The 19,039-nt window shown below is 33.9% G+C and overlaps 1 protein-coding gene and 1 non-coding gene across 3 annotated transcripts in view; both read left to right on the forward strand.

The window, feature by feature from the left end:
- LOC114330738 (lysine-specific demethylase 7B-like) overlaps window positions 1-19,039 on the forward strand; it is a 59,433-nt gene that overhangs the window by 18,500 nt on the left and 21,894 nt on the right. For both annotated transcript variants that reach the window (XM_028280151.2, XM_028280152.2), the window contains exons 3-5: window positions 432-852; window positions 1,240-1,528; window positions 8,425-8,570. In XM_028280151.2, coding sequence (XP_028135952.1) covers window positions 432-852; window positions 1,240-1,528; window positions 8,425-8,570 — 856 coding nt within the window. The remainder of the gene's footprint in view (window positions 1-431; window positions 853-1,239; window positions 1,529-8,424; window positions 8,571-19,039) is intronic.
- Window positions 15,941-16,023, forward strand: Trnal-uaa (transfer RNA leucine (anticodon UAA)). The gene has a single exon. It is a non-coding gene; the product is annotated as a tRNA-Leu (tRNA).

The following is a 19,039-nucleotide window of genomic DNA, read 5'->3' on the forward strand; positions in this document are numbered from 1 at the left end:
ATAGTTTTTAAGATCCGTGTCGAATCTGGTTTCTTGCCACTTTTTATATAATTTTCTCTTCTCTTTTATTTTTCCTTGTACTTCGTTTGACCACCACCAAGTCTCTTTATCCTCAAACTTTTTTCCTGATACTACTGGCCATTTTTCTCCAAATTGTATTAGGGCTTCCTTTCATGTTCCAACATATTTTTTCTACTATTCTTCTCCTGAATAGACCTTCTTTCTCATCTTTTAGCATCCACCACTTGATTTTTTGTGGTCCTCTCCCGATTGGAATGATTATAGATTGACAAAGTTCTTCAATGCTATTTATCAACAGTCCACAATTTTCTACCTATTTTTTTACTAACCTCTATTTGAAGATTTACATTTGTAATGAGCTGCCAGTTGTAAACAACTATACTTTAACTCTTCGTTCTTCTTTCTTCCAGCAAAACCCGTGTGCAACTGGCATCGCCATGACTATTGGGATGATAATGCATCAAATAAACCAGTCCAAACTGGCACACCAGTTTTCATTAAAGAATTGTGTGCTAGACATTTCACTCCTGAAGAAGAAGTAGTAGTGCATATGAGAGGACAACAATTAAACGAAATGTTCTTAACTACACATGGATTCAATAATCCTATCACCGTAGATGCAAAAGATGGATTAGACTTGACAATTCCGCCTGACAACTTCAGTGTTTATGATGTAGAATCATACATTGGAGGTGAGATGGAAATTGATGTTATAGATGTTTGCCGTCAAAGTAACATTAGGATGAGGCTGAGCGAATATGTAGAATATTTCAACAGTTTAAATCGTACACGAGTGTTAAATGTTGTCAGCTTAGAATTTTCAGGCACTGGGTACGTTATACCTTGTATTATTGTAACAAATACAGTCAGTTTTAAGTATGGAAAGTCTCAATTATCTCAGAAACAGCTTGCACGATATTTATAGATTTTGTGTAGGGTGTGATAGGGAACATTGTATGAAAAATAGTCAGTATTTCTTAAGGACTTCAAAAGGCAAAAAATATAAGTACGGGGTGTTCCATTTGACATAAGAGAGTTCAATAGATTTCCAGAAAAATGGAAGATCTGACAATAATGTAAATATGACCATAATATCGGCTGCATCACAAGACCTTTACATGTACCAAAATCTATAAAAATCTCACAGGCCGTTTCTGAGACAATTTAGGCGTTCCATACATAAGACTCACACTGTATATTTAAATTATTGGTTTGCAGGCTAAGCCCCTTTATTGAAGCACCCTTCATAGCTCGTACATTGGACTGGGTTAATCGAGTTTGGCCCTTAAACTATCCAGGGAAGCCTCAAGTTCAAAAATATTGTTTGCTTAGTGTTAAAGGTTCTTATACCGATTTCCATATAGATTTCGGTGGGACAACAGTGTGGTATCATGTGTTAAAAGGTGAAAAAATATTTTATCTTATTAAGCCAACTCCTGCCAATTTGACTCTCTATTCTCAGTGGATGACGTCTACTAACCAAAGTGAGACATTTTTTGGTGATCAGGTGAGTTTTTATATCTAAATATTACAGTATTGTTACGTGTTTACTTTATTTATTATTTTAACCCATTCACAGACACGAATGCATATGCAGACACAAAGGGAAGTGACCGTCTGCATATGTAGTCGTGTCCGCGAATGGGTTAATCTAAACATTTAATATACTAGGCTTCATTTAATTTATTACATTCACTTATTTACATTAAAACATAGAATTTATATCTACAATTAATTATTATTTTACAATTTATTTTCGACAATATAAGACGCGCACTTAACCTCAGAATGATTGTCTACAATTTGATCTTCCATTTAAGTACTCTTCAACTTTGCTTCACAATATTCTAGACCGGGCCTAAAACAAATAGAATAAAATTGAATTGAACACATTCAGACAAGAAGACGCCTAACCAGCCTAGTGACTTTTTCATTGCAGAAAAGGTTCAAAACCAGTTCTCTGCTACTTGATTCGATTCTTCCGAAGGCTCTAGTGAATCAGGGCCGGCCTGTGTGCTGTTCGCCTGCACATCAAAGAAACATGAAACGTAAATCACGTTTCATGAAAATAAAACACTGCTAAACAAATAGACGTCCGGCTATTTATGAAACTTTTCGAAAATAAAAATGTTTTATGAGCATGAATCACACTCGTTTCATTGGTAGGCGGACTTCAAGATTTGTTTACCTGTGTTTTATTTTCATGAAACGTGTTTTACGTTTCATGTTTTACGTTTCATGTTTCTTTGGTGTGCGGCTTGCCTTAGGAATTGTGACAATATATTTTATTGAGGAATGTCAGGGGAAATAGAAAGTGCCAATGTGATTCTTAATAATGTCTATTTGATTCATCATTTGAATATCTATTTAATTAATTATATGAACAGAAAAAAAACCTTTTTAATTTTTAATGAATGGTTTTATTTTTTGCCACTCTATCCAGATTTAGTCATACGGCTAACACTCTCTCTAAGGGGAAAATAGACTCATCCCAGATACCTACGGTATCAAAAGGATTGAGTTCTGGTGGGACTCTTTCCGTGTTGTCGAAGCCCTAGGTGACTTGGTATGCTGGAGTATCTCCCAAAATTTTTCGTACACATCTGGCCGTCGAAAGTAGTACAGCTTTCTGCATGGTCTTGTAAAGATGCTCATTTAGACCCAGCTTTTGTATGCTTTCGAGGAGGTTCTTTGGAATGACCCCAGTAGTACACATAATAATAGGTATAGTCTGGGTACTTTGCATTTTCCATTGTCTTCGTATTTTAATTTCCAGATCTCTGTACTTGGCGATCTTTTCAGTAAATTTAGTACACAGATTATTGTTAAGTATAGCCACATCAATTAGAGTGGTTTGTCTTTTTAATTTATTAACTAGTACGAGATCTGGTCTATCATATTATGCTACTGTTTGATCTGTGAGTACAGTGCGGTCCCAATATAGTTTGTAGTTGTAATTCTCAATCATACTCTCAGGGACGTATTGATAATAAGGGAACTGGTCCCTTTCGAGAAGTCCCAGCTTGGTAGTTATCTTTCTTGGTATTTTCTTGGTAAGGATCTTTTTTTTTATATGCTTTATTGTCACTGAAAATTATACAATTTTATGGACAAAGCTTAACATAGAGTCACGAAAAAGATATACATAACAATAACAAATACAATTTTATAAAATTTGATAAATCGTCAATAAAAAAAATATAAACAAGTTAAAAAAGTGAAGTAAAAAAACAAAAACCAACACATACAATACAACATAATATAATAAAACACAAACAAAGGAACTAATAAGTTTAAGCTGCTGTATGTGACACCCAAATATAGATAAATACACTTTAGTTACTTGTACATTACTGTGATTTCTTAGTTAGTCATTAAGAAACTCTTCTACTGAAAATATGGTCTTTTAGATAAATGAGCTTTTGTCATTTTACGGAACTTGAGAAAGGATGTTGCAGATTTGAGTTGTAAAGGGAGATGGTTGTATAGTTTTTTTGCGGAATATAGTATAGATTTCTTTACTAACTCAGAAGACGGGATCGGTAAATAGACATCAAAAGTTGAATTTCTGGTGGAGTAGTCATGATGAGGCCTTGCTGGAAAGACATGCATGTGTTTACGAATTAAGCAAACAGTTTCTAAAATATACAGAGATGGAAGGGTTAAAATTTCGTGATCTTTAAAGTAACTTCTGCAATGGGTTGTTCTTCTGAGGCCAAACAGATATCTTATTGCTCTTTTTTGTAATTTGAAAATAACATCAAATTGGGCAGCTGTACTAGACCCCCAAAAAGGAAGACCATATCGAAGATGAGACTCGAATAAAGAAAAATATGTTATTTTAGAAGATGCTAAATTGAGTTCCTTCGAAACAGATCTTATGGCATAGTAGGCTGAGGTGAGTTTCTTACTTAACAAATCGATATGAAGGGACCATTTGAGGTTGCTGTCTAAAAGAATACCAAGAAATTTTACAGAATCAACATTAGAGATCTGGCTGCTATTCACAAGCAGGGGTTGAAGAGCACCTTTATATGATAATGCTACCGTTTTATCCACGTTAAAGGAGAGTAAATTAGAGTCAGACCAGGTTTTTATCGTAAGAAGATCAGAAGTTATAGTTGCATGAAGAGTTGCAATAGTTGAGTTGCTCCAAGTGATACTGGTATCATCAGCAAAAAGAAAAAAATTTCCATCGATTTTTAAATTAGTGATGTCATTTATAAAGATAAGGAAAATAAGAGGACCCAATACTGAACCTTGTGGTACTCCACATACAATGTTTTTGAGACTAGAGTCAGTATCATTTGCTCTAACCAGTTGTTTCCTATTATCTAGGTAAGATTTGAACCGATTCAAAGAAATACCTCGAATTCCATAGAAATTAAGTTTTTTAATCAAAATGTGATTTACACAATCAAAATCTTTGGAATAGTCACAGAAAACAGTGGCAGTATAAAGATTATTGTTTAGTGCTTGGTAAACCTCGTGAAGTACAGAAAACATGGCGTCAGTTGTACATTTATTAGTTAAGAAGCCGAACTGATTTTGTGATAAAATATTGTTATCAAAGAGAAAGGACATAAGTCGGGTTTTTATGAGCCTCTCAATAATTTTGGAGAGTACCGGTAGTAGGGCAATAGGTCTATAGTTGCAGGCATTAGATTTTTCGCCACCTTTATGAAGAGGAATAATAATGGCTGTCTTTAGGCACTCTGGAAATTTACCGTTTTCAAAGGAATCATTAATTAGTGACACGAGGAGTTCTAACACATTATCTGTGAGATTTGAGAAGATTTTTATGGATAGTCCATCTGTACTACAAGATGATTTGCTTTTGATACTATTGATCGTTTGGATCAATTCAGATTTATAGATTGGTCTTATAAAGAATGAATTCGAGACAATTTCTGAATTAGGGAGATAGGAAATGGGATCTTGTTGAGACTGAATAGTTGATGTTATATTTTTACTCACGTTAATGATATTCGTTTAGATTTTCAGGGTTTGGAAGGGCAAATGTTTGAGCTGCGTGGGTTTTATTTCGAAGATCGTTTATTATGGACCAAGTTTCTTTTGCAACACTTTTGGAGCTTCCCAGACGATTTTGATAGTAGGCTTTTTTAGCTGATTTGATGAGTTTTAGGTATGTGACTCTGTAATTGGTGATATATTGAGTGACAGAGACGTTGGTAGTAAATTTCTTGATATAAAGTAGTGAACGCATATTTTTTGCTGATATGCGGATATCTTTGGTAGTCCAGGGTTTGCGACGTTGTGGCTTAATCGTAATTAAAGGAAATGCCTTATTGAAGATACAGACAAGCTTCTCCAAAAAATCACTGAAATTATAGTCCACGTCCGTAGAAGGAAAATGCCAGTCAGAAGTTAAACATAAATTTTGGAATTTATGAAAATTCCGAGCGGAAAAAATCCTACCTAAACGTCGGGTTTTCGAGGAGGGTTTGCTGAAGATGTTAAATTTCGTATATACTGCTTCATGATCCGATAGTTCCGCATTAATAACTGTAGAGAAGACATCAAGGGGTGAGAAATCGGAGACAATATATTCAATTATGGTAGATGTAGTTTTTGTAATCCTTGTAGGAGAATTAACGTGCATTGAGAGACCATATGATTCAAATATGTTGACCAAGAACATTTGGGTAGCACAAGCAGCAGCATAATTTATGTTGAAGTCTCCGCATATAATTTTTCTGCTTTTGTGAGGCAAGTCATCTAACAAATTTAGCAGGTTCTGAAAAAATAGTTCCACGGAAGAGTCAGGTGATCTATAGATGCAAATAATGTAAAGATTAAGATTTTTATTAAAAACTAAGAAAAATTCAAAGAAGGCTTCATTCAACAAAAAGTCATATTTTGTTATCAGAGAAAAATCATTGTTTGCAGAAAGAATTAGGGTGCCTCCATGAGCTGAGTTGGGACGATCATACCTAGCAATTGTGGTATATTTCTCTACAAAAAAAGGCTCGTTGACTTCAAGCCAGTGTTCTGTAACAGCAACTATCTGGGGAAATCCTAATTCCTCTAGAAACAAAAATAATTCGTCAGTTTTATTTCTTATAGAACGAATATTAATCAGAACCATACTAAAGTTGTCATCACTAAAATTATTCGAGGTTTCTAGTTCCTCAGAACATGTCGTATTATTTAAAAATTTCGTCTTGGAGAGCTAGTGGAATAATAATTTCGGTGACATTCCCTTGATTTTTGCAGGTGAATAATTCTTTCCGAAGTGAGAAAAGACCTAAAAGCAGCAAGATCAGCGTCTACCTCATCTGCACCAATTCCATAAGCATCGTTGAATTCTAGAAGAATTTTTCTTAGATCTTCACTCTTAGTCGGAAGTCCTTCGGAAGCCAGAAACAGTTTAACACTTGTGTTGGTATACCCATCATAAAATACTGATGCAGGTTGGTCGTGTAGAAAAGCAAGATGAAGTTTAATGGCCTTCAAGATATCCGGTTCCCTTAATCTGGCTAAAAGATATCGACTATTCGAGTTATTGGTCAATCTAACTCTTGGTGGGGTCAAAGGATCCAGATTTATCGATGGTTCTAAAGTATCCTTCTTAATGAAATTAATATGAGAACGGAAAGGATCTTTAGATTTGCAAATTGCAATGGCCTGCTTGTCTGTCAGTATATTTGTGGTATCAACTTCATTCTTGTTGTTACTTGGAATGGTAATTGGATTTTCCAAGTTAACCGTGCTTCTGATGTTCTTCCGATTTATATTTGTCTCAGATGAAGTCGTTGGTTCGGAGTATAAGGATTCTGTAGACCACTTAACGTTTACACCCGGTGGCCAAATTTCTTTATTAAATAATAAGTCAATAGATGTTTTAGACTTAATACCTATTTTGAATGAGGAGCCAGTATCTGAGTTGGCATCTTTAAGGAGGGCGTAACATCTTATAAATTCCTTGATACCTAGCTTCTCTTTAATGTAATGAACTACTTGTATAGGTGTGTATATTGGGGTTAAGTTGCTAATGACGACAAAGTGACATTTATCTTCTGCAATTTTTGTTTTTTTGACTGTACTGGTTTCGAAATGCTGGGTGTCTTCAGTTTGGGTACTTGAAGTGGCATATACTATGTTTTTCTTCGATACCTCTTTTTTCGTTGGTATAGTAGGTAGTTTGTTGGAAAGATTACACATTTGATTAGATATTTCACTGATGTGTGAAGAGAGCCTCTCATAGCCTCTCACAGCCTCTCTTTCCTACTGTCATACCGTTCCTTGTATTCAGTTGCATCCAGGGGCCTGGCAGCCCCCTGTAAGATGTTGGATGGTTTCTTGAGCTTGACATCCATTCCACTACATTATAATTATGTATATCTATTATCACTATTATGAATAAACTTCTTTTGAATTTTTTTTGTAAATATACGAGTAATCACACTATTGCCTAGTTACAGTGTTTTCTGTTGACAATTCACTCACAAATTTTTTTGTGGCATATTTTATACACATACAGTAAGGACGTTTAGGTTGAAATAAATTCATTTTCTTGAAAATGGGCGAGTTTGGAGATAAATGTTGAAACAGGTCGACTTTTATTGTTTAAGTGTGATTTTTTGGCATACATGTGATAGATATTAGTGACGTCATCAATTTGTGCGTGATGACGTAATCTATGATTTTTTAAATGAGAATAGTAGTCGTGTGCTAGCTTATTTGAAAGGGTATTCAATTTTCTATTCACAAACATTAACATAATTATTTATACAGGGTGTCCAAATTTTTTTTATTTAGTTAATTTACACAAAAAGAAGAATGTAAGCAATTTATTTAATTCAAAATACATTCTACTGCTGTCAGAAAACAGGTAAAAATGTTTATTTCACAAATAAACATTGATTTTCGCTTAACTTCAATGTTCAAACTGCTAAAAGACAGGTGGGTGGCAGCTTTAACATTGAATTTAAGCGAAAAACCATATTTAATTGTCAAATAAACATTTATTTCTGTTTTGTGATAGCACTAAGATGTATTTTGAATTAAATGAATTACATACATTCTTCTTTTTGTCTCAATTAATTTAATTAAATTTTTTTTGACACCCTGTATAAATAATTATGTTAATGTTTATATTACTGCATAGAGAATTAAATAACCTTTCAAATGAGCTGTCACACGACCCCTATTCTGATTAAAAAAAATCATCGATTACGTCATCACGTCCAGATGGATGACGTCACTAGTATGATATGCCTGCCAAAAAATCACAATTTATAAATAAAAATCGACATGTTCCAGGATTTCTCTCCAAAGTCAACCCAATATCGAAAAAATGAATTTATTCCAACCTAAACGTCCTCACTGTATAAAGAATAATATGCAAGAATACTAGTTTATCTAATATTATTGTTTCAGGTGGATCAGTGTGTAAAATGTGTATTAAAACAGGGTCAAACTATGCTGGTTCCAACAGGGTGGATTCATGCTGTATATACTCCAGTTGATTCTTTAGTTTTTGGAGGAAATTTCCTTCATGGTCTTAATATTGGAATGCAATTGAGGTAAGTCTTTCATATTATATATAATTATAGAGGGTGAGTTTTTAGTACGACATTGGTCGATAATTCCATTATGGAACGGAATATCCGAAATAGTTATTTAAAAAATGTAGGCAATGATATTCTCCACGCTTGGAAAATATGTTGAATCTAAAGGGTGGTTAATAACGTGGTAAAGCAAACATACAATTTTTTAAGTCGGACACCCTGTATATTTTCTCATATTTGAAATCTTCTCATAATCTCCCCCTGTGAATTGTGGGGTTCCTTACACTACACATAGTGAGTGTACTTAATCAGTATGCTTGGAAGGGATGGGACACATCACCAGAAGACTGAAAATCGAGATGATCAAAAAAGTTATGAGATGGACCCCAACCCAACCAAAAACCAAGGGAGACCAAGAATAAAATGGAAATATGACATGGAAAATGACGAAAATAAAACAACGGAAAGGCAAATCGCTGCCTAAGTATTACAAGGGTGTATGTAACAAAATTAAAAAATAAGCAATTTTAATATAACAATGTTCTATGTATCATAAGGCGCCCATAGAACTTTGTAAATCTAAAATATATGCATGCAATGCTTTAAAATTAATCGAAAATCATTGGTGTATGTTGTGAAAATATGTAAAGAGCGCAACATAGTTCTCTGTTAAACAAAGGACTTTATTTTTCGCAAAATGTTAGTGAACTTTCAAAACTCAGTATAACATGGTCCTATGTACGAGGATTTCATAAAGGAGAAAGACTTGACTCCAGTAAAAATTAAAGTTTATCGCAAAATATTTTGCACTGAATTCAATTATTCATTTAATAAACCTCCAAAATATCTATGTGACCTATGTGCTGAAATAGACTGCATGAATAAAGAAAACACCCTTAATGGAGAAAAGAAAAAGGAATATGAAAAATACTTGAACTTTTAATGATAGAAGAGAAAAAGACGGATATTGAAAATGGTAAGGCAGTACTGGGTTTTGACTTAGAAAATATATTGACATGTCCAAAACGAGACGTCAAAAATTTCTTTTATAAAAGTAAGCTAAATGTGTATAACATGACAGCTGACAGCCCACCTTTCTATAAACCGGACTGTTTATTGCGCGATATGTTCAGTGGCCATGCGTGGTGGGGCTGGGAATGATATTGCCAGTGCTGTATACAGAATCCTAAAAAGGGTTGTAGAAGACTATCCGTTATTGGAGGATTTGACTTGTGGAGCGATAATTGCGTTTCGCAAAATCTCAATAAGTTTGAGTTTTGCCATTGTACATATTTTAAAAACTAACACGAATTTAAAAGAAAATTCAAATGAAGTTTGACATTCCTGCATACAAGAAGTCGATTGAGTTCACAGTGCAATTGAACCCAGTTTGAGAAAATCTGAATACTTTTCTCCATTTTCGTTATTAAAAATATGTCCTTTTGAAAGTAAATACAAGAAAGCCTGACACCATACTTCAATTGAAAGAGCAAGATTTTCTGGATTTTTCAACCTATTCATCAAAACTGAATTATACTGAAACATACTACTGAAAATGACGAAATACTCATATCAATACACAAAAATGATATTAAATCACCTTGACACCAAACAAGGTAGAAGCTCTGAAATCTATGTACAGGTGGATGCCAGAAGTAGACAGATACTTTTATGTTCACATGTTTTTCAACATGTTTAAACATAAACAGTAAAACTAAGATTGCTGATCAAAAGATACTGTTACAAAGACTTATGTTCCATGTTTTTGCATTTTTCGTTTTTTGTTAGAGTTACACAAAGTTCTATGTTATTTTATTTTTTCAATAAAAATATGGGAACAATTAAATATTTTTTCTTCGTTTTTTTTTTAAATGTGCTCTTGTAGTTGACTTCAAACTATTACGTTTAAAGCAAAAGCAAATATAATTTGTTTTCTATGAAATCTAAGGGTCAAAATATTTAAAGTTATTTTTCTCAGTTTCACCATTTTGTATCATACAACCTTGTAATTCTTAGGCAGCGAAATGCACAAATAGAATTGAAGACAGCCCAGGAGCACAATAAATTGTAACCCAAACAGAGACAAAAAGACTTATTCACGTCAAATACGATATAAGGTCGATCTGAACCGATCTGTTTAATGGATAAAAATTATTGGATATACAGGGTGTCCCGAAAAGATTGGTCATAAATTATAGCACACATTCTAGGGTCAAAAATAGTTTGATTGAACCTAACTTACCTTGGTATAAATGTGCTCATAAAAAAAGTTACAGCCCTTTGAAGTTACAAAATGAAAATCGATTTTTTTCAATATATCGAAAACTATTAGAGATTTTTTATTGAAAACGGACATGTCTCATTATTATGGCAGGAACATCTTAAACAAAAATTTTAGTGAAATTTGTCCACCCCATACAAATTTTATGGGGATTTTGTTCCCTTAAACCCCCCAAACTTTTGTGTACGTTCCAATTAATTTATTATTGTGGTACCATTAGTTAATCACAACGTTTTTAAAACTTTGTTGCCTCCTAGTATTTTTTCGATAAGTCAGTTTTTATCGAGATGCGGCTTATTTTTTAATATATTTACATAAAAAATTTATGGGAGTTTTGTTCCTTTAAACCCCCCAAATGTTTGTGTACGTTCCAATTGAACTATTATTTTGATACCATTAGTTAAACACAGTGTTTTTAAAACTTTTTTGCCTCTTTGTCTTTTTTTGATAAGTCACCTTTTATCGAGATGTGGCTTCTTTTTCAAAATATACCTAAAAATGTAAATTATAAATAAATTTTCAGATTATTAACAGGTCTCTATGATCGTACTTAACCATATACAAATATGTGGTGGATTCGAAAAATATTCAAAATATCTCGATAAACAGTGGCTTATCGAAAAAGTACTAAGAGGCAAAAAAGTTTTAAAAACATTGTGTTTGGCTAATGGTGTCACAATAATAATTTAATTGGAACGTACACAAAAGTTTGGGGGGTTTAAGGGAGCAAAACCCCCATAAAATCTTTATGGGGTGCACAAATTTCACTTTAATTTTTATTTAAGATGTTGTTGCCATAAGAATGGCACATGTCCATTTTCCATAAAAAATCTCTAAGAGTTTTCGATATACGGAAAAAATCGATTTTCATTTTGTAACTTCAAAGGGCTGTAACTTTTTTTGTGTGCACTATTGTATATAGGTAAGTGAGGTTCAATCAACCTATTTTTAACCCCAGAATCTGTGGTATAATTTATGACCAATCTTTTCGGGACACCCTGTATAATTTAGTATGTTAACAATTATAAAAAAAAACAAGGAGTGTCCGATATAACTTTGTTCTGGCTAATTCATTAATAATTAAAAAATTACTTTTTTTACAAATCTAAAACAAATTCGACCCGGGCAGATATTATTTCAGATTTTTTTTGGATAATTCTAAACAAAAAAAGTTCTTTTGTAATTTTTGTCGTTTGATCGTTTTCGAGTTATAAACAATTTAAAACTGAAAAAATAACGATAGATAACAATTTTCAAGGCTAAAAATATAAGTAAAAAGTATTATTTTTGGGATAACGAAGTACCCAAATTCAAGCTCAAACTTTATTCTATAATTTCTTGCTAAGTGTTTTGGACTTACATATTTCATTTTAAAACATTGTTTTTAGTTGTGAGTGCCTGTCTTCCCAAAAGGAACCCTCCTCATTATATAAAAAAATATATTTTAGAATAAAACATGGCAAAAATTCTTATCGGGATCTGACAAAAGGTTTGAACTTGAATTTAGGTACTTGATAATTACAAAAATAATATTTTTTACTTGTGTTTTTGAGCCTTTAAAATCGTCATTTTTTGTTCATTTTTCAATTTTAAATTGTTTATAACTCGAAAACGATCAACGTTAGAGAATTAAAACAGCTCATTTTTGTTTAGAACGATCCAAAAAATCTGAAATAATATCTTTTTGTTATTTATTTTAAAAATCTTTTTGTTAGAGTTCATCAAAATTATAATTCTTATTTAAAGATATTTTAAATTGCTATCCTAACTATGCACATGGTTTCATTTAATAGGTATGTCTAATATGCGTTTTAATAATCGAATTCCTTTTATATGACAACTGATACAAACAAATGATTCATGTATGTTTCATGTTGTATAATGAAAACAAATATTTTATAGCTATACACAGAATATCTATAACAGTAAAGCATTGAAAACTTTTGTTTTCAATATTTCCACATTTATTACAATAATTATTTAATAACTTGATTAAAATTATTTTATTATTTTATTACAAATACAGAGAAAAGCACTCTGCTGAAATAGCTGTAGGGACATTAAATTATTGTAATAAATTTTATGGAAATATTGAAAATAAAAGTTTTCAGTATTTTATTATTAGATAAAATGAATTTTCATCAAGTAACGGTCGAATCCATCAATTTACAGAGAATACTAATAAACTTTTAAATTATTTTCGAATATACAGGGTATTCCACTTGGATAGAACAAATAAATGTATTTTTTTTACTTAAATAAACTTATGGACCAAAAGCTAGCAATGTCGGAAAAAAATTATTTTAAGACAACTGGTTCTTTAATATATTATTCCCTATGCTTCCTCGAACACCGTACCGGCCATCTGGCTGCTGATACAGGTTGCGTTTATTACTGCGCAGCACACCTGTGCAGGTAATTATATCGAATTTAAAATTATTGTGAGACGAAAAATTATTTTGTCATTACTTTTTAAACATTATTAGAAATATGAACTATAATTTCCAGATATTTTTGTGGTTTAAAAAGTAATGACAAAAAAAATATTTCGTCCTAAAATAATTTAAATTCAATATACAGGGTGATTGATGAGTGTGATAAAGCTCAGTAGATCCGCCATAGTAATAGATAGCAATAAAAGTTGATAACAAAAATTGTAGCCAACTTTCAGCTTAACATTACGAAATTAGAATGTTACAGGGTGTTCGATACCATAGTGGAAAACCAAACTTATGTTTTTTTAAATGGAACACCCTATATTTTATTTTATATTCGAAATTCTCTTAACTTTCCCATCACAAAAATATAAAGGTTTGTTATGTTATATATGGCTTTTACAAAGTTATAACCAATTTTTTATGGAAAACGTAACAAGTTCAGCTCCCTCTATAAATAAAAATAAGCACAACAGCAATGGTTTATTTTATTGGTATGTTTTTTTATTGATTGTCAAAATTTATAAAAATGGTTGATATTGCTAATTTTCCTTATATTGAATACAGGGTGAGTCAAAACGCAAGTACATTCTTTTCTCAGAAATTAAATGGAAGACCCCGTATTTTATATCATCATCGAATAGTATGATTACCGTACTTTAATTTTTGTATATTCCCTATGCCTAAATTTGTTAGTTTTCGAGATATTTTCATTTTTCAGAACAAGTTATTAATTAAGGTGTTCTATTTAAAATTACTGAGAAAATAATGTAGTTGCGTTTTGACTCATCCTGCATTAGATATAAAGAAAATTAGCAATATCAACCATTTTTATAAATTTTGATAATCAACAAAAAAATATGTCACACATAAACGATTGCTGTTGTGCTTATTTTTATTTATACAGGGAGCTCAACTTATTACGATTTTCGTAGAACATTGGTTATAACTTTGTAAACACCCTGTATAACATAACAAACCCTTATATTTTTATGATGGAGAAGTTAACAGGATTTCGAATTTAAATTAAAATATAGGGTGTTCCATTAAAAAAAAAACAAGTTTGCTCTGCCACTATGATATCGAACATCCTGTAACATTCTAACTAATTTTGTAATGTGAAGCTCAAAGTTGGCTACAAGTTTTGTTATTAACTTTTATTGCTATCTATTACTATAGCGGATCTACTAAGCTTTATCACACTAATCAATCACCCTGATTTTGTATTTACCTGTACAGGTGTGCTGCGCAGTAATGAACGCAACCTGTATCAGCAGCCAGATGGCCGGTACGGTGTTCGAGGAAGCATAGGGAAAAATATATGAAAGAATCAGCTGTCTTAAAATAGTTTCTCGAAAACGTCGCTAGCTCTTAGACCATTACTATCATTATTTTAGCTATACAACACTATCTGGGTCCTATTCTGCTTGTCCGTATCTATCATCTTCGTCAGCCACTCATGTATTTCCATGATTTTTTGTTATCACATAATGTTATCCTTTTTTCATCTGACCAAGCGGTTTCCATACTGGATCATTTTGCTCCATCTCATTTACACGTTCTTTCCATACCAGGCGTCTTATTTGAACCATATGTGGTTCTTGGTATATTCTGTATTGTACGAAGTTGTACGTCTTTCAATACAGCATTGTCATTCACGTCTGCCTAAGTTCTCCGTATTTCTTCTCTCTCGAAACAGCGTTTCATTACTTTTCAAAACATGTGTTCATTACTTTTTGTTAAAGTCTAAGTTTCTGAATTGTGTGTTAGAACTGGGACTCAGGATGTCACCTTTGTCCCAGTCCAAATATTGTTCAACAATGAAAATGCACTGTTCTTTCATGTAACACTAGTAGATAGACAACTTTCATCTGAGCACAACCCCTAAGAACGCACCCCTTAAATCGCAATACTTGCTCGTAAATGCGAAACATCGGAGACCGCCCCCTAAGAACGCACCTCTTAAATCGCAATACGCGCTCGTAAATGCCAACCACCCCCTAAGAACGCACCCCTTAAATCGCAATACACGCTCGTGAATGTGCCAAAAGGACATTAACATCATATCTTCGTTTCTATTGGTCCGATCGTGACGTAAGGTGACTCGTTGGAACGGGGAGAGGGAATACGCTAAGACAAAAAACAAAGATGGCGGCATTGCCAAAACGGCATTACAGCATATCTTCGTTTCTATTGATCCGATCGTGACCTACGAGGACTCGTGGGAATGGGGAGGGGTTATACGTTGAGACAAAAAAACAAAGATGGCAGCATTGCCACAACGGCATTACAGCATATCTTCGTTGCTATTGGTCCGAAGGACTCGTTGGAACGGGGAGGGGGAATTACACAACGACATTACATCGTATCTACGTTCCCCGTTATTTTACAAAAATATACGTCTGCAACCTCAATCCTTATCAGTTGACTACATCTGGTAAATCCAAGTATCACGGTGTTTAAACATATTTTTAAATATTTCTATAAAAATAATTTCAATCTTCGATTATTCATTTTATACATGTATGATACGAACAAAAATATTGAGAATTTGACCATGGTTTATGCTTTCAGTCATAAATAATGATCGTTTAGCATTACAAGTAATGTACATGAATACACAGTTTTAAAATAATAATTAATGTTATGTATTAGTGTTTTCTTTACAAGTCAGGTTGGCCGAGTGGTCTAAGGCGTCGGATTTAAGCTTCGATACCCAAAGGGTGCGAGGGTTCGAACCCCTCACCTGACACATTTTATAGATGAGTAGAATGGGTATGTGCTTCGCATGGTACATTACCTCTTGTCTTTTCAACATCAACAATCTTGTAGGTTACATGTCTAACGGTGAACGTAGCATCTAGCCTATCAGTAGACTTGTGCTTCGCATGTCACTATTGCCTCTTGTCTTTTCAAAATCAACGATGCTCTTACATGTCGCAGTATCCCAGAAGTTGTCACGTGGTTTCATCTCCAACGTCAACGTCGGACCAATAGCAACGCAGATATGATGTAATGTCGTTTTGGCCGCCATTCCCCGTTCCAACGAGTTCTTCGGACTAATAGCAACGAAGATATGATGTAATGCCGTTGTGGCAATGCTGCCATCTTTGTTTTTTGCCTTAGCGTATTTCCCCTCCCCATTCCAATGAGTCCTCGTACGTCACGATCGGGCCAATAGAAACGAAGATATGCTGTAATGTCGTTTTGGCAATGCCGCCATCTTTGTTTTTTGTCTTAGCGTATTCCCCCTCCTCGTTCCAACGAGTCCTCTTACGTCACGATCGGACCAATAGAAACGAAGATATGACGTAATGTCCTTTTGGCACATTTACGAGCGGGTATTGCGATTTAAGGGGTGCGTTCTTAGGGGGTGGTTGGCATTTACGAGCGGGTATTGCGATTTAAGTGGTGAGTTCTTAAGGGGCAGTCTCCGATGTTTCGCATTTACGAGCGGGTATTGCGATTTAAGGGGTGCGTTCTTAGGGGTTGTGCTCAGATGAAGGTTGTCTATCTACTAACACTAAATTTTTTATTAACCTTACACAGTCAGCTGTCAAAATGTTTCTTTTGCAGCCTGTTTGTATCAACTTTTGGACAAAGGCCTTCCCATGAGTTCTCTACTTTACTCTGTTTTGTGCTATTTGGTGCCAGTTTCTCCCCACTTTTGCATTAATGTCGTCTAGCCATCGTTTTTGCTGTCCTCCTCTACTACGACTGTGCTCGCGTGGTCTCCAATGTACAATGTTTCTAGTCCAACTTTCGTTGTTTTGCTTTGCCACGTTTCCTACCCAGTTCCATTTCATTTGCACAATTCTCCCAATTACATCTTTCACCTTCGTCCTGCTTCTTCTTCTTCTTACGGTGTATTATCCTTAAAGACGTTGGCCATTACATTTGCCCATCTTATCTTATTTGTAGCCGCCCTAAATAGTTCTATGAAGGTCATATTCGTCCATTGTCGTAAGTTTTTAAGCCAAGAGTTGCGTCTTCTCCCTGGTCCTCTTTTGCTATTGAGTTTACGGTAACTTCAGCGACTGCAAGGTACGTTATTCTTGTTACTCTTTCCAGATCTGTGTCGTCGACATTGACCTTCACCCTTCTGTTTTGGTGCTTGCTGATGATTATCATTTTTGTCTTCTTTGTATTCAATTTCATTCCAAATTCCCTACAGGCTGTCGTTACTTTCTCTACTACTACTCTTCTTGCAGGCTGTCGTTACGTCCCGCTTCGCACATCCTAATTTCGTTTATGTTCTCTCAGAGATATTCCTAACATAGCTAGTTCGATGGTTCTCTTGTGTCGTTCTTAATCTATTGGCTGATATTAATCTCTTGGTGAACAGCTGTAGCGCAGCGGCATGATACTGGCCTCATAAGCCAGAGCGCCCGGGTTCGAGCCCCGGCTCAGACAATCCATTTCTAAAAATTATACGAGCTGTTCACCGTGTCTCGGAGAGCACGTTAAGCCGCTGGCCCCCCTGGGCTACTGTACATCGACACTAGTTACTTGAAACAGGGTTAAAGATGTAATTGGCGCGCTGGAACAATCCGAAAGGATCTCCCAGGAAAAAATTCCATACGATATTATTACTATTATTGGCTAATAACTCTGGTGTCCATTTCATAGGAGGTCATAACTCATAAAATACAACTGAGTGGCCGTTTGCCAAAAGCTGATAATTCCACTTTCAATATTTTTCAGAAGAGCAAATTCAAAGGTCCTCGATGTTCATAAAATCATAGTTTTAGAAATATCATATTTGGTTTTGAGTTTAATGTTTATACAGCTATTTATGTGAGTTAACATATAAGAGGAAACTGTAATTTTATAGCCGTCGTGGAAATTTGAATTTGCTCTCCTGAAAAGTACCAAAAATGATGGACATATCTGCTTTTGGCAAACGACCACTGAACTGTTAAATACCCTTTTTAGATTTATTTGTATCTTTTTGTTTTTTAACACATCACTGAGCCTTCCTGCTCACGGTTCCCGGGAAGGGGGGTTATCGTGGGAGGTCTTGTCACTGGAAATTTTCCGGCGTCAACTTATTTCTTAATGATTCTTTAGTCAAAATTCACTGAGAGCGAAATCGCAGCACGTTCTTTTTTTAACTAAGCGCGAAATGCATTTTTTCTGCACAAAGCTCTACTATTCCGTAAGTATTTTACATCGTTTGAAATTCATATTGTATATCCAATATTTTTTTTCTTTCCCAATCTATCAGAAGTAGTTTTGGGGACATTAATACATTAGCTTGAATTTTTTTCAGATTTTTCTGACTGCTGTAAGACCACTTTTTGAGGCTTTGAAAATGATTTTTTCACTTTTTTGACACTTTTAAACGCTTTTGAGATAGTGCTCTTTTTCAGGGGGTAAGTATATAAATATACTTGATTAAATTTAATGATATTATTAGTATATATATATATAAACACAAAATACAAGCTTAAATTAGGCGCCAATTTGAAAAATAAACTAATATACACTCACGGACAAAAATTTTGCATATTTTGAAATTAACGTGTGAAATAAAAAATATTGTGCTGCCCTCAGTGTCATAGAAATAGGATTTCTTTTCAGAATCCGATGTTTTAATGTTTCATAAATGGTGTAATCGGATTTAAATTTAATGTGGACTATATGGTGGCCAATATAATTTTTAAATTGAATCTCATCAAGGTAAGTATTCACTATTCTACCGACATTAAGACCTGCGTCATGGTACACGAATTTGTTATAGAATATGGCTGGTAAATGGCAAAACA

This window comes from Diabrotica virgifera, chromosome 10 (genome assembly GCF_917563875.1).
Source record: "Diabrotica virgifera virgifera chromosome 10, PGI_DIABVI_V3a".
Taxonomy (NCBI): Eukaryota; Metazoa; Arthropoda; class Insecta; order Coleoptera; family Chrysomelidae; genus Diabrotica; species Diabrotica virgifera.